The 16512-nt window shown below is 40.7% G+C and overlaps 1 protein-coding gene across 3 annotated transcripts in view; it reads right to left on the bottom strand.

The window, feature by feature from the left end:
- Nucleotides 1-16512, bottom strand: part of ZDHHC5 (zDHHC palmitoyltransferase 5) — a 59560-nt gene that overhangs the window by 34662 nt on the left and 8386 nt on the right. The window contains exons 2-4 of one of the 3 annotated variants that reach the window (XM_075217266.1): nt 5343-5854; nt 2969-3006; nt 2712-2901 (exon numbers count right to left, since the gene is read on the bottom strand). In XM_075217266.1, coding sequence (XP_075073367.1) covers nt 2712-2901; nt 2969-3006; nt 5343-5483 — 369 coding nt within the window. In that variant the 5' untranslated portion in view covers nt 5484-5854. Of the gene's footprint in view, nt 1-2711; nt 2902-2968; nt 3091-5342; nt 5855-16512 lie in introns of all 3 variants that reach the window. The other 2 variants (XM_075217267.1, XM_075217265.1) reach the window with 2 other exon arrangements.

Genomic DNA, 16512 nt, shown 5'->3' with positions numbered 1-16512 from the left:
ACAACAGGCCTGCTCTCAATCCACAGCACAAAGAGCGCCTGATCAAGTACTGTGCTCCTGTAAGCCCCGCCCCCCTCAAGCACTCTTGCTCTCTCTCTCCATGGTACAACCCAGTTATCAACTACTACATACACACACACACACACACGACTAGTGGCTGGAGCATCTCAAGATACTGCTTTCAACATGGCTATTATCGGCAGGACGACTAAACTAACCATCTCAAGCCACCAGTGGGTCCCAGACTTTCTAATGGGGATTAACGGGGAGCGGGCATGGTGGAGTCGGTGGAGTCAGTAGGGCGAGCCCCCCCACGGTTTCTCTGCGCAAACAATACATTTAACACCCCCCACAAAACCCTCACTATCCTGTTAAAGTATTTTGTAACTTAGCTTATCCATCTCCTTTACCCTACTGCTGCAAGTGCCCTGCTGTGACTAAGTGGCACTCATGAACTGACAGCCTCTAACCCAGAGCTAAACCCATCCTGTGAGAGCTTAAGAACTAACAGCAACTGCACTTCAAAAGCATGAGGATTGTCTTGTCATCTCAGGCAATTATAAGCAGACAACAGAGCTGTCCAAACTTACCCACATACCCTTTCAATCTATCCAATCCAAGCACAACCAATCACTCAGCTAGCATCTTCTAGGCCAAGAAATGATTTTTTTTTTGTGTCTGAGATCAGACATTTCAACAGGCAGGAGAAAGCATCCTCACAACTAGACCCATCCCTACACACTCCTAGGGAATAGGAAAAAGCTTTGAGCCCAATTCCAACAACAAAGAATGACTTTATAAAGTCCAAACTAAAATCCAAAAGCTCATATCTGACATAAAGCAATCTTTTGAAAATAAACTGCAAAAGGCAGTTACATCAATAAATCTGAAATCTCTGCCTAGCAGCCCACACATCCAAGTTAGAAAAAAAGACAAGAGAGCTTCCTAATGTTCCGACAAGATGCCAACAAAGACTTGGACCATGCCAACAGAAAACTGGAAGAACAAAAAAAAGGAACATTTTGAGAATCGGGAACCTAGGAATAACATTAGAATAAGATACTTACCAAAGTATATCACTTCTGATAAGAACCACTTCTGCAAAATAGATTCACCACAATGATCCACGACATGAGCACTCTGTTAAATACCAAGTGAAAGGGCTCACAGAACCCTAAAGCCAAAACCCTTGGAGACTGATCTTGCGATGTCACTATCAGATTCTTAAGTTTGAAAGAAAAGGAACGCATATTGGGGGCTGCCTGAGGTAAGCCACACATCTTATATGAAACCATCAAATTACAGCTCTTCATAAACCTATGACATGTGACCATTGCCAATAGACAAGAGCTCAGAGAACTAACCAAAGCCATCCAAGACAGAGGCATTCATTACAGTTGGGGCTATCCCTTTAAGTCAATCATGGACTTCTGAGGAAAAACCACACTTCTCAAACACCCAAAAGACAGCAAAATATAAAATAAAGGATTGCAAATTAGAAGCACTTCCATTTCAACTACCAGAATCTTTAAAAAATAAATAGATAAAATTAAACTTTAATTTCCAATGGAAACTTAACTCCATACAATACCTGAGAATAAACATTACCAGATCGTATGACCAATTTTACAAATGCAATTACCCAACTCTGCTTGATAAAATTGGTCAACTGTATATCCTGGATTGGTTGAATAAATGTAATTAAACTAAATGCCCTTTACAGAATATTATACCTCTTTCAGACCCTGCCTGTTATGGTTCCTATGCTAACAGGTATGCCACTTTCTCCTCTCTATCCATAAGGCAGCTCTCAACAGAAAAGGTACAATCTCCTTTTACCGCATGATTCTGTCTGGCCCCAAAAATGAAAGGAAGAGAAAGGCAGACGACAAAGAAGCTACAAGGATATGAATGTTTTCAGGAACGGTTTAAAACTTTAAAGGTTAATTAAAAGTCAGATAGAAAGAGGAAGTGAACCCCAAGCAATAGGTAAAGCATGACAGTCTTACGCATTGGAATGCGAGTAAATGATAATGGGTGATAAAAGCCATAAATCCTTTTCAGAATAAGTAGCATTGGTAGAGATATCTGGAGACAAGTGACGCGCAACAAACAAGTATAGCATTTTGGAGGGCTTTGAAGACTAGAACAAATAATTTTGAAGTGAATGCTGACAGAAAGAAGCAGCCAGTACTGGCTGATAGTTGAGTGTTTGATGGCTGCTGGTATTTCCCCTTTGATAAACTCCAAGCAATGCTGGATGATCCATTTGGATGCAGAATATTGCTTTCATGGACAGGTTTCATTAACAAATCTGATCTAGGGGTACCTTTTGTTTCCTTTGTACCAAACTAGACATGCCTGGTTTGTCTAGCCTTTCTGTATAATACAATCCATCCATTCCTATTAATAAGGTAGCACTAACCAGCTATATCTGTAACATTTATTGGTAAAACAGTGTCTGTCTCATGTGCATCAATCCCCCTTTCTATACGTCTCAGGACTCTGCCTGACACTAATAAAAAACCATGTGGTATTTGCGTGACATATGTACCCACTGCAATTGCCAAATTAAACACAGATGTGATGGGTCACCAAGTAAATTGGGCATTCTCAGAATACATACAAATGAAAGGCCAAATAAAAAGATGATGCACTAACAAATCTTTTAAAATATATTACTACAAGTCAAGACAGAATGTATAAGTTACCTCCACACAGTTGTCACACACACTGCAGTGAGAACAGCGAGGAGGTCTGTAAAACCGGCACGTCGAACACCACTTCATGCGAACCTGTACTCCTCTAACTTCCACTGTCTTATACAAGGGGGCCCGGAAATCGTCCTCTTTATCTTCATCCTCTTCCGCTGGGGGAAAATAGGCGGTGAGCACAAAGATCCTGTAAGACAGTACTTACTGGAATAGAGTCCTCATAAGAGCTCTAGATATGAAGAAGCAGTTCTTACCTCGTGGGAATATTCCTGGATCCATGAATGTGGCCATGCTGAAATTGGCCAAAACAAATAGAAACATGACAGCGTTATAAGCAGGAAGAGCAGGGGACACCTCCACATTGAGCCAAGGGCATCTGTGTAGACAAGTTGTGACAGAGATTGGGAACAAGGAGACTAGTAAGTAGAAATATTACTGGCAAATAAAGGACCACTAAACACAACGGCAAGTAGCCTTATAAAAAAATCAATTCTAGTCACACCAGACATAAGCAAAAAGTCACAGGAGAATAATCTGTGTTTTTTTTTTCCTATGCGCGCAAGACTTCCTGTCTGTAAGCGCATCAAAGGACATTTCTGCAAGGCTCTCAGTCTGAATAGCTTCCCTTTATCTATATAGAAAGTGGAACACAATATTAAACATCTGTAGTTCTGTCAAAAGTCTGGAAATTTTACGATGGTGCAATAAAATGGATCAACGTGTACATTATGTTTAACTGCCTTTGAAAAGCAAGAAACATGTTAAAAAACTGCATTTGCAAATTACTCATCTCAAGATAGTAAGATAACATATCAATTAAAGCCTGTGAGCCTTCTAGGATTCGATTTTCTATTCATCCATTCAGTAATCACTACATAAATCAAAACCTTCTTATAATAAACATATAAGCTTAAAACTGTAACTATTATGATTATATATATATATATATATATAATATCTATATATACACACACACACACATATACATATACACACTCACATCTGCATGTTCACAAAATAAATGGTTTGAATATATGAAAAAAGTTAAATTGAATTAATAACAAACAAACCTTGTTTGCGCTATCTATTCAAAGATCCCATACTTGCTACATGAGAAGGTGGTTAGGATTAAAAAACCACTTAATAAAATTTAACTTTTTAGACATTACCCAGGAAGATAAAAATACATTGTTCACTCGCAACCAGACACCCCACTATAGCTCTGTTACAAAGGTATCACCAATCCACTCCACTATAGAAAGCTACAACTACTCCCACATCTTTAGGACAGCATGATTATGGCATCTGGGCAGATTACAAAGCCTAGAGTGAGTTGCTATGAAATTACTGTGTCTGTCTTTTGCAGATCTCCCCAACAGTCAGCCATTGTCTGCTTGTTTAGTTAAACAAAAGAGAGCATGGTGGACATAATTAGTTACAGCATAAACACTACTGTTATTGAACGTTTATTGTTAAGCTCAGTAATATAATCATTTCTTTGTGACCACTTGCAGCCTTTATATGCATTGGCTTTAAACCTATGTCCTATGTTTTTACGGTACAGCCAAAGGCGATTGCGCAACTGGATTCCAGAGAAACAGCCAGCAATCATTATGAAAATATATAAGTAAGAACAAACAGTGGACAATTAGAACAATTGTCTAATTAAAGTAACAGGTGGGGGGAATCCCTGCACTCAAACAATAACTTTTTCCTAATCACTAAATGCCAGATAACAGTTTTCAAAGAAATCTTGTTGAAAGAAATGTTATTAGGAGGTGAGGAGAGTCCTACTAAAGACAGCCCTTGCTACTGGATAGTGGATGCTCCAGGCCAATGAGCAGAGGCTGGAAAAAGATACTGTGCAGGCACAGACTACATGGGCATGGGGCGAGGGAATAATTACAGTGGGAAAGTAGCATTTTAAATATGAAAATAGATTACTAACAATAGTGGTGAATACCTGGCGATGTGGAATTCCCTTTAATTTACACATAATGCGTCCCTTAAATACAGCTTGACTTATGACTTATTCTTTAAGGGAAGTCACCGTGATGAATACTGTTGTACGTGTATTTTATTTTGATGTAGTCAAGCACTAGACAGATATATCATGAGGTTCAGACTGGTGTAATCTCTTTAGATGTTTTGTATATAGTAAGTAATCCCACAAACTGGGACAGAATTAAAAAGGACAGATGGGGGGGGGTGGGGTCAGACAGATATAAAAATGGAAGACCAGGAAAAGGACATGAAAAGAAACAGGTGGGAAAATAAACTGTTTTTAAGAGAAATAAACATTACACAGCCTACAAACAAATGAATAAATATTAACAATAAGCAATTGGACAAAGACATTTACAAGAAAAAAAAAAAAAATGAAGGTCTTGTAGATTTTGTCACACTGAACATGGCATCTAGTTACTATTAAGTGACAACAACCTACAGGGAAAGGCTTTACATTAATAGAAGTTAATTACCATGTGAGCCGAAGTTTAGAATATGGGGAAACGTCACAAAGAAAAAAGTAATGGCCTGTTTATCTATCGGAAAGCAGGTATCAAGTACATAATAAATGACATGTGTTTATGGACTAAAGGGTAGCCTCTTATGGTTTCTGAGACTTACGTGAAAGTGAAGAAAAGTGTTGTAGATCCCACTAGAAATATGGTTGCTGCAGTCACAGGGATGTACTTGCTGGGTTTGAATGACTTGACAGTTCCTGCAGGCATCGTGAAGATGGAAGGATGGAACTAAGGGGTACAGCATATCCCCACACAGCACTAGTAGGCAATGGGAGAAATATAGACAGGAAGGAATGATGTTGGAAATGGAGTTAAGGATGAAACAAAATGTCGGAGACCAGGGATGTATACGAATCCTATTAAATATGTCCCCACATTGTAAATAAAAATCAGAGGACTGTAATAATTCGGGGGCTGTTTATAGTGAAAGCCTCCCCTCCTCCAAATCTCCAGAGTGAGGGGAGCATACAATGTCTTGCAGCTCTTTGCCCCCTCCCCTTATTAGTCTGTCTCCCTCCTTGCAGTAATCCCTTGGTAATCCATGTGGCTGATGACACTGGGGGCGGGTGTTCAGTCTGTTTTCTGTGGAGCTGCACTCTTGGATTAATTTGCAACCTGTGAAAAAAAAGGCAGCAAAATAGTAAAACACATTAAATAATATCGTAAACCATCATGCATGTAAATTACATATACTTTCTAGGTCTAAATCAAGAAAGCATCCCCAAAATAGCTGGTCTTTGCCTTCCATTACTGCATAGCCTTATATATTATTTGATAAGAGGATTTACTTTACTGAATATTCCAAAAATATAATATTAAACTGTAAATTTACTGGGGGATTATTTATTATTTTTGTTTATTTTTTTTTTTTTTTACTCTCAATGCCAAACATAGAAGAAAACAAAAGCTTCTTTCACAGGTGGTGTCGTAACCATCACAATAAATGTAACACAATTAAGTTACTAAATACTTCATACACAATGCAACTGCTTTTCCCAACCAGTCCTGCCCCGTATTTCGCTAATCATGATCACTGCTCATTTATTTAATGTCAGCCACTGTACTGTATAATGTTTAGCATTTTGTATAGACCGCTATTTGCTACAAACTACACAACACACCATCACTTACTAGATCCATTCTGTATGAAACCATGCATGAGTGACAATTTAAAGAATTAGATTGATGTCTCACATCAGTAAACTGTGGTAAAATGTGAGTAAGAAACTAATGTTTTGCTAGTACACACAGGTAGGGCACATCTCTTTTCATTATGGGTGTGGGAGTGGCTAGCATGGAGTCTGAAGTCAGTGGAAACAGATTCAATGTTTACATAATAATGAGACTGACTGCAACCATTTGATTTTGGCTTGGTTTTCAATTCCCTTTGTATTTAAAGACTGGTGTCTGAAATAGACTGTATGAACACCAAGATGCATCATAACATTAATACCTTATTTGTTGGACCGTGGGTGTTTTTTTTTAAATAACAAAAGACCTACCAAACCTTTCTATATACTAAATCAGTGGTGGGTAACAAATGGTCCAGCAAGCCTTCCCCTGTGGCACCCATGCTCCCAATCTGACATTCTATGCTTTGTTATAAAGCAGAAAATAAGACTGAACGGTAGCAGCCTGCTTCTGTGTCACATGATCTCTTCTGTACAAAGCAGGGAGGTAACCCAGTACATCTAATCAGTGGAGAAAGTGCTGTGCACTCTGTACCATGTGCTATTCCTCCTTCCTCTGTGGGCTCCGGCTGTGAAGTTAAGTATTTTTAGACTGTAGATTAGCCAGTGAGTGGGGGCATCTAGATGAGGTATGCTTGGTTGTGAGCGGTAAGTGGGGAGGTCTGAGAACCATGTGGGGAGTTTTGGAGGAACATTTTATGACAAGCAAGGTTCTACGTGGCATTTGGTGGAGTTTTGGAGCAAGTGCAGGGCATGTGGGGGCATTTTGGATTGAGTGTTGTGGGGGTGCAGATGTTGTTTTGTGGCTATTCTTTCATTCTTGAAATTAAGGGTAATGTTGGAGAGTTGCGCATGCAGGGTATATCAGGGTGCCCATCACTGTACTAGATTGTTCCCCAATAGCAATGAAACAGTGGGTAGTTGTTTTAGTGGGAATTGTTCCCATCTACATCCATTTCCTGGCCCTTTTAAATCTCTTACACTTGTACTATGATTTTTATGTCTCCTACGTTCCATCCACTTACCCCAACAGACATCCCTTACATCTTCATTGGCTTACATATCACAACTGGTACCCCCACACTTAAATATGTGTTTTATGCTTAGCAATGAACTACTATATACAATCAGCAGATTGTAGAAAGTGCCTATCTTACTTTCATGGCATTGTGCACGCCACCCTGTCTCCACAGCACAAGAACCAGGCTCCTTTTGAGTTTGATCACACATGTGTGTTGGAAAAACAATGGGTAAAAAGACATGAATTAACGTGCTTTAGCAATGTGTGTTTTTCATATTTTTAAATGTGCTTTTCAGGTTTTTATTAAGATGTAAAAAGTAGATAAGATTGATGTAAATTTGTTTACATTTAGATAAATCCAAGTTTAAAGAATACATTGCATCCTGATGCTACACATTAAGTGTGATATCTCAGATTTATTGGTGCCAAGTATGGGCACCGGGCTGGACTATCACTGCCAACATGTGTGTCAGAAACTGAACAGTATTTTGTATTTCAACTTATATTCCATGTGTACTTCTGGATGATCACCAGTAGCTCCTACGGGTATGAAACAGTCCTTTTAAAAGGACCTTTTAAGAGCAATAAACCATCACAGTTTTCAAGACTCTCCCCGATGCCTATTGCCTAGAATATCTTGTAACCAACAGATAAGAGCCAACACTCTGATCCGTTACCCAGCTGTCTTGTGTTGAACCCAGCAACCCTATGTTAATGCTCTGCCCGCTACCCAGCAGTCCTGATCCATGGCAGCGATCATGAGGAACAAGCCATAGTCCTGACCCATGGGCAGCGGTCAGGAGGAACCGGACAGTTATCAGCAAAAGAGGCGCTGCAGCAACTACACCTACAACCCATAAGTGGTACCAGGTGCCGGTGAAGGAACCTGGATGTTGCAGCACTAGTACGCAGTTGGCGAGTATATGTTGTCAGAGAACACCAGTAGGAGTGGTCAGTAATGGTGGGTTACTGAAGGAAATGCAGATAAACTGTGTAAGACAGTGTCAAGGTAGCAGAGTAAGCCCATCCTGTCACTCTGGAGTGCACAAAGTATGGCGGCCAGTCACACACATGCACACAGATCTCAGTATGTCACAAGAAGGCAGATGGGGGAGGAGGAGGGGGGATGTTTAGAGTAGATAGAGTTCATAGGAGCATTCCAAAGCCTCTCTGCTCACTACATCATGTACCATGTAGCTGTGATTGCCTTTGTAGACCATGACACTGTACAGAATTATAAATCATGAATAGCAGCCTGAAGCAACAAATCAAGGAAAAAGTTGTAAATACAAAAGATTCTTCTTATAGCCTCTGCCAGTGATTTATGCTCTTAAAACAAAACGAACAAAAAAACAGAACACACTTCTGGGTTTTTATCCCATGGGAGTGCTGGTTTAACGTATGTAGTCCAAACAGAAGCATATGCATTGCAATATGGTATAAATGTGAAAATGTGACTTGCATGATTGGTGCTCAAGAACTATACATAGTACAACATTTTGAGCAACTTATGACTGAAGTTATGCTAGGCAGAATTCTGCAATGCATCTCAAAGACGTTTCACTTATTGGTTAGACCCTGCTGAAATGCTATATCCCTGCCTCAATACAACTCTACAGGCAGTGTGCTACTTTTCACTTGCATAACTGAAAACAGGCATAAAAGGTAATGGAAAAAAGTGTAACCCAATAAATATAGTCTAACATCTAAGTTAGAGACTGCTGAGCAAGAAAAAAAAACTATACCAGTAATTACATAATAACCCAATATATAATTATTATATTATTTTCTGTCTTCACTGTGTGCTTTAGATTTTCATTTGTGCACACGTTAGTATGTGAAAACAATGTAATAGACAACATTAAACCCTTATTAAGCTTAAACAGTTGAATAACTCCTGGGAAATTGAGGCATTACAGTGGCCAAATTAAAGAAAACAACAGTCAGCGACAAGTATGAAGACTACAGAATCCTATTTCTAAGCTTGCACGTGGAAATTATAAATAATTAAAACAGAGACTGTAGAAAGAGCAGATCACATTATTAGATAATAACCCCATGATGTAAAAAGGTGTATTCTCAAGCGCTATTTAAAAAAAAACAAACCTGGAATCAAATCTTTTGAGTTTGTAGAACCAGCCTGTAAAGACGTGTCAAGTCACTAATGGAAAATGTGTGTAGATATAAGGATATAGACTAAAGCTCAATAAACAAAAGTTATGAGAAGGGTGTATAAACAAAAATAGTGAGTATTTCTTATACCATTGTATATTATAACCAGCAAGTCTAACAAGAAGCATGTCCAACATGGTAAGTTGAGTGACCAACAGATTATTGCCAGCATACCAAGGCAAATATAATATTATATATATATATATATATATAAAAAATCTCCAGATTCTTGGCCACTTAGGGGTTCTTAATGGGTTAACACACATGTTGTACACACAGATCATAAATATTTTTTATCAACACTAACACATTCACTGGGAAACACCTTACCTAAATGTAAAGCCAGGTTAAACCTTCTTTTCAACAGTGTTATCAGCATAGATATCACAAGTAGAAACGATTATTGAGAATAAAGAATATATATTAATCTGAATTTTGTAAGTATACAAAATTATTGACCAGGCATTACATAAACCTTACAAATTAAGCTCGATTCAAAAGTAGAAGCAGCATTAAGGGATAATAGCAATATCAGACTAATAGAAACATGAACATCTCTCAGACAAGCAATAACCATAAGGTAGAATGTTACCACTTTACCCTGGGAATACAAAGAGCTTCACTGAGGCATCCTGATACTGCCGCTTAATAATGAGCACGATTTGTATCAGAGATTACCTGCTAATAGAAGACCTGTGCTGCTCACATGGTACACTGGCACAGTCTGCAGACAGTGCCTAGTAGATTAAGTCAGACACCAAATACAAGTGAGCTAGGTTTAATACCCCCCCCCACCCCCCCTTGTGTCTCGTCTGTGTTACTGACACGTCGGAAGATGCACAAGGCAGCTGGAACACATGATTCTTAGTGAACCCACTTTCAGATTACTTAAGTACCACATCCACATGAATTGGCAGCATCCAATGTTATGTCATATTGGAAATTGAGTTTCTCCTCTCAATCGCCAGAAGTTTGTAATTGGAAGATGCCAGCATACACTTTGACTGTCAGAGATTACAAATTTAGGAACCACAAGGGTATGATGATGTAATCTAGGGTCAAAACTCCTAGAAACTTCACACACTCATTCAAACTAGAAATCCCTGTTAAAATCCTCATGCATACTAATTATTACTTTACAATCTTTATTACAAGCAAAGCCTAGATACATTTTAGTTGACACAAAATATAATAACCTATAACTATACTTCTAATAGATTGTAAGCTTGTGAGCAGAGCCCTCTTACCGCTCTGTATGTATTACCAGTATTGTTTTATTACTGTGTTTGTTCCCAAATGTAAAGAGCTACGGAATCTGCTGGCGCTATATAAATAAAAGTTGATGATGATATATACTAAGTAATACAAAAATAATAAATCCTCCTTGTAGTCACACAATATGATCTGTAGTCTATGTTACACATATTACAATATATGTTACCACAGCATTTCACAAATTTGTAAGCAGCATTATATCGATGAAGGTAGGTATAAACTAGAGATGTTCAGGCTCGTTTCCCCGAGAACTGAGCACACCCGAACTTCGCTGATCCACATACAGAACTTTGGCGCGCCCTTGGAACTGAAAACAAGGTAAAACGTCATTGTTATGTCGTCGTATCTCGTGAGTTTTGGAATCTATAAGTACCGCCCTCCACGGAGATCTAGCGCCATTTCACAGAGGGACACAGAAGGGGTAGCACGGTTCTTGGCAGTCTCTAGTGCATTTGGGCAGCATCATAGGTAGAAAAGAAAGAGGAGGGGTAGCAGTGTTCTTGAAAGTCTCCAGTGACATTCAGGAGAGCTCCATTGCTAATTGTCATTACTGAAATAGAAATAACAGGACTGGCAGTGTTGTTCTTAATCTGCAGTCACATTGTACTGTGTTATCAAAATGGATTCAAAGCAGTACATAGAAGATCAGGAGCACCAAGCAGCTGCTGGCAACAGTCCTGATGATAGTAATCCCTGTACGTCATCTGCTAAAGCCTATGTTAAAGTGCATAGTGTTATTAAGTAAGAGAAACAAAAAAACCCCCCCAAAAAAAACCCCACCTTTTACCTTGATTATATGACTGCCACTGCCACAGTCCACTGGGTTGGTGATTCGCCTTCATCAGCAGGCACAGCAGCAGCATGTACCCAAGTAAGTCACATTTGTCAGAGGTAGGCTACTCTGTGTATCACCGGCTTCACTAAGAGGCATACAGCTGACAATCTGCTACAAAAACTAAGGGATGTCATTGCAACATGGCTTATCCCGCTTGTACTCTCCTCAGGATATGTTATTTCTGATAACGCCACCAATATTGTGAGATCATTACAGCTGGGTGAATTCCATCACATTCCCTGTTTTGCTCACACAATAAACTCGGTGGTGCAGAGCTTTTTAAAAGATGACAGGGACGTGAAGGAAATGCTGTCTGTGGCCCGTAAAATATCTGGACATTTCCGGAATTCGGCAACAGCATGTGGGAAATTGATTTGAGCAGCTTCCACTTTTGTATTTGTCTGAGAGGCATGTTGGTGTCAGTTGCTGAGAGGGGGTACTGGCACTGAATTGCTGTTTGGAGGCTTCTGGGGTACCTCTTTGGTAAGTTGGCTCTCAATTTAAAAACACATATGTATGGCCCAAATATATGGGACTCTCATTGTTTAGCGTAGGACCATCCTATTAGCAAAAGCGCCTTGGCGTGGCGGATGGCTTAAACATACATTTGCAAATGTGTGCAACGAAGACTTCTGCCATTTCTACTGTAGATAAAAATGCAGATCTGTTGCTGGCTATAGCAGTGTGCTGGGGGAAAAAATGTTGCGTGTATGTTCCTTGCAGGATAACCCCACCCTTTCAAGCACCTGTTATGGCCTATAAATTGATTTGAGCAGCTTCCACTTTTGTATGTGGGAAATTGCAGCAGCTACAAGAGCAATTTAATTTGCCCTGCCACCAACTGAAGCAAAAGGTGGTGACAAGGTGGAATTCCACCCTGTATATGCTTCGGAGGATGGAAGAACAGCGAAAAGCCATCCACGATTACTCCACAAGCCATGACATTGGGAAAGGAGGGGGGATGTATTTTACTCAAGCACAGTGGAGAATACTTTCCGTGTTGTGCAAGGTGCTGAAGCCATTCGAAGTAGTCACCTATGAAATGAGTTTAGACACTGCAAACTTGAGCAAAGTGACTTCCTTAGACTTTTGGAAAAGCAGCTTGAGAAACTGAAGTAGGAGATGAAACAAAGCAATTACGCCAAGTATGTCGGACTTGTAGATCAAGTACTTTATTCGCTTTGCCAGGATCCAAGAGTTATCAAAATCTTTAAATCGGATCACTGCATTTTGGTGACTGTGCTTGATCCTAGGTTTAAGAGCAATGTCTTCTCTTTGTTTCCAACTGACCCAGATCTGAAGAGATGCAAGGAGCTCCTGGTGAGCAAGCAGACAGCTTAAGTGTTATGTGACAGGACGGCGTCTCCTCCTTCAGTTTTTCAGGCAACAGCTGCTAGAAAAAAGAAAAAAAAAACCAAAAAAAAAACCTCAGCTTTCCCAAGAGACCCAGGGATGATGCAGATGACTCAGCACAACATTTGACATCTAGTCTGGTCTGAAAGAATTGACCAAAAAACGTGACACCTCTGCCGTAACTCCACATGATCCTACCATCAACAACCAAAGGATGGTGGAGGATTATTTTAACGACAGCATAGAAATAGACACATCAGGGGTGTGGTCTGGATGCCATATCAGCAAGATACAGGATCTGTGAGCTCCGCTATCCTGGGTCTAAATTGTGCCATAATTCGGGTCTCCTGCACCCCAAAAGTGACCTGGCTGTTGCTTACAGTGCTCCCGCACCCCCTGTGGCTCCTTTCATACCCAGGGACCATCTGTGGGGAGCGAGTTCATTGCCAGTTTGCTGTAAAAATGGCGCCAGAGTGATCTCGGAATCGTGCCCACCGCACACTCTAACCTGGTCCCCAGTCCAGACCCGCAGGGTGCCGAGACCAATCACACCTATCCCTGTTGGTTGTTTTTCTGGCATCAGCTCCAACCCAGCCAGCATCAGACACGATGGGGAAGGATAATACTAGAGAGCCACCAGGACTCATCAGCCAGACTGCCGGAACTGTCAGCAAACACCCCGCGCAGAGCAGGGCTCCTCATCTGCCTCCCTTGATAAGGTACCTTCCCTCTGTTGTGCCCTGACACCTAGACCACAAGCACCTGTCAGAAGGACCCGTTGGCATAAATCAAGGGGCGCCTTACGGGACCTAGAATCCAGTCAACATCCTGGTGCTATTACCTACTGGGTGGGCTTCACTGATACACGGTGAGAACACATTAATCTCACATATCAGGCCTTACCTTCCATGTAATCAGACTCTTTCCGTTTAAAACTGTTTTTGCCGAAGCTCTGCACCATTAGCCCACTCTACTTCCGGCGAGACCTGGCTGCATGTCCTCTCCTGAAATACCCTGAGTGCATGCAGTATCCACAGCCTATCTACATATCTCCACAGTAAGAGGAGTAGGCCGATTTATGTCTTAATCTTGAGACCTCTCTTCATACATAAGGCCAACAACTGACAGCCATCTGGAACTCACAAATACAGATCTATATTCTTTATCCAACCATCTATCTATATACCACAATCTTATGGAGATATGACTTTCTTCTAGCTGATCGGTCCATGGCGTTTTAACCTTAACATGCCTAATAACTGATTTTCTTACTGCTACTCCATCCATGCCTAATTAACTGCACTCTCCATTCTACCTTGGCAACCAGACAGATTTGTGCTACACCCGTATTCCTATTGACCTACTCTATACTGAAATCCTTCAGCAGTCTATTCCTACTGCCAACTACTTTAAAGCTCTGGCACCAAGCGTGGACAAAAAGGCCTCCCTTCCACCACAGTCCCCGCCTTCTGGAAGTGCTGGAACCAACCCGCCAGCTGGTCAGGCATCACCCTCCACTCCCTCGGTGATCTCGTATGATCCCAGCGCTTTTATTATGGTTGTCATGATGCAACAAATGTTTGCTACTTTTTACACTCAACTTACCTCAACTATGCAAGCTTCCATCCGGGAATTTAAAGGAGAAATAGAGGAGATTGGAGATCGTACTAATCGTGGCTTCACCTAATGCCTTGATAGATGCCCACGAAGCTATGCGCCAAGAGTTTGATTGTTTTAAAGATAAAATGCCAGACATTGAAGACCGCTCTCGACGCAATAATATAAAAATCAGAGGCATCCCGGAGTCTGTAACCTACGTAGATCTACAATCTTATGTTTTGACACTCTTTCGTAAGTTACTCCCTGCAGCTTCAGATCAAGATCGCCTGATTGATAGGATCAATCATCTTTCCAAAGAAAGAACGTTAACTGGCTGATCGCCCAGAGACACACTTCTCCAGGTGCATTTCTTCCACATCAAAGAACAACTGTTGAGATCAGCGAGAGCTACAGAACATGCAGACATACTGACAGATCTGCAACTGTTTCCGGATATCTCTGCAGCAACTATCCTTAAGAGACGTTCCTTCCAAGTGGTCACCACAGCTCTTCGAGATAATAGTGTTCTCTGTCGCTGAGGGTTCCCAGTAAAGCTCATGGTTCAGAAGAATAACTATGCATATCATCTGCACCCCTGAAGAAGGCGTCCAATTGGTAAAAGGATGGGACATCACCTGTTCTTCTAACCTCACTCAATCTCAACAGCGGATCCGAACTGATTGGTCGACAGTGGCTCATACCTGACCTAGTAATAGCTCAGACTGGTCTACACATCGCTTTGTTTTGTTTTTTCAGGAGTGGGTTAGACTGTTCACCTACGTGACATCCCCTCTTTGAGCCCTTAGATAATGCCCACCATGCATCATTACCGACCTGGGTTCTACGAACAAAGGACTCTGCTTACCTTGCGAGATTCGCAGATGGACGAGCCAGACTGTTTTTTTGCATATAGGTATTATCTAATACAATGTTGATATGTTTTTGATGTGCATTATAGCAGCAAAAGGTTCTTTCCCCTTGTTTTTTTATATGTGTGTTTTCACGGTTTCTATGCTTAGTGTTTGGCTTGGTGGGTTTTGGGCAGTGGGACGAACGGATTGGGGCATAGGTCTTGTAATAGCATGTTTATTAATACTTTCTTGGTTTGTCCTTCTCTGGTTCGGCGGACCGGCCGTCCCCACCTTTAAACAGCAATGTTCCGAGTTGAATACTAACTTTTAAGTACCTTTCATGCTGTTCAGCATTGATGCATTTATTTGCTCTTTGTTTGTCCTGTATTCAGCACAGGTGTTCGCACTTTTCCCCTGCCCTTAGGGTATTCGTAAACCTACATCCACCTTTATTACAAACGTTAGGCCCTTCCCTGATAGGCAGGTTTCTGTTTTGTTTTGTTTTTCCCTTGTACCATTGTGTCTAGGATGCCTGTAGAGCTTTATTTCTCTTTTAGGACATGGGTGGGTTTTGCCTTAGATATAGGCTCCACGCCCCCACATGCTACTCATTTTGCCGCCCTTCTCCTCATGCAGCAAATATGCCAACCCGATTTCTGAGTTATTTCAGTTTGTTTTCCCCGTTTTAATTTTCTTTCTTCTGTTTCCTCTTTTCTATAATCATTTTGTTTTTACCTGGTCCTTTTCACCTTCCTCCCCAATAGCAGACAGTATTCTTGGACAAGAAAATATGCACCTACCTATTTATCAATTGCACAATATTCCCCACCAATGCTCCTTTTTGAGACTTCGCATATGCACCTACCTAGTTTTATATGGTTAAACTATTTTCTTTGAATGTAAGGGGGTCTCAATTCCCTGAATAAAAGGTGTTTTGCACTTTGTACATTTCGTAAGTATAGAGCCAATATAGTAGC

The sequence above is a fragment of the Mixophyes fleayi genome, chromosome 6, assembly GCF_038048845.1.
Source record: "Mixophyes fleayi isolate aMixFle1 chromosome 6, aMixFle1.hap1, whole genome shotgun sequence".
Classification (NCBI taxonomy): domain Eukaryota; kingdom Metazoa; phylum Chordata; class Amphibia; order Anura; family Limnodynastidae; genus Mixophyes; species Mixophyes fleayi.
Note: the sequence above shows the minus strand (reverse complement) of the source record. Positions and strands in the feature narration are given on the sequence as shown.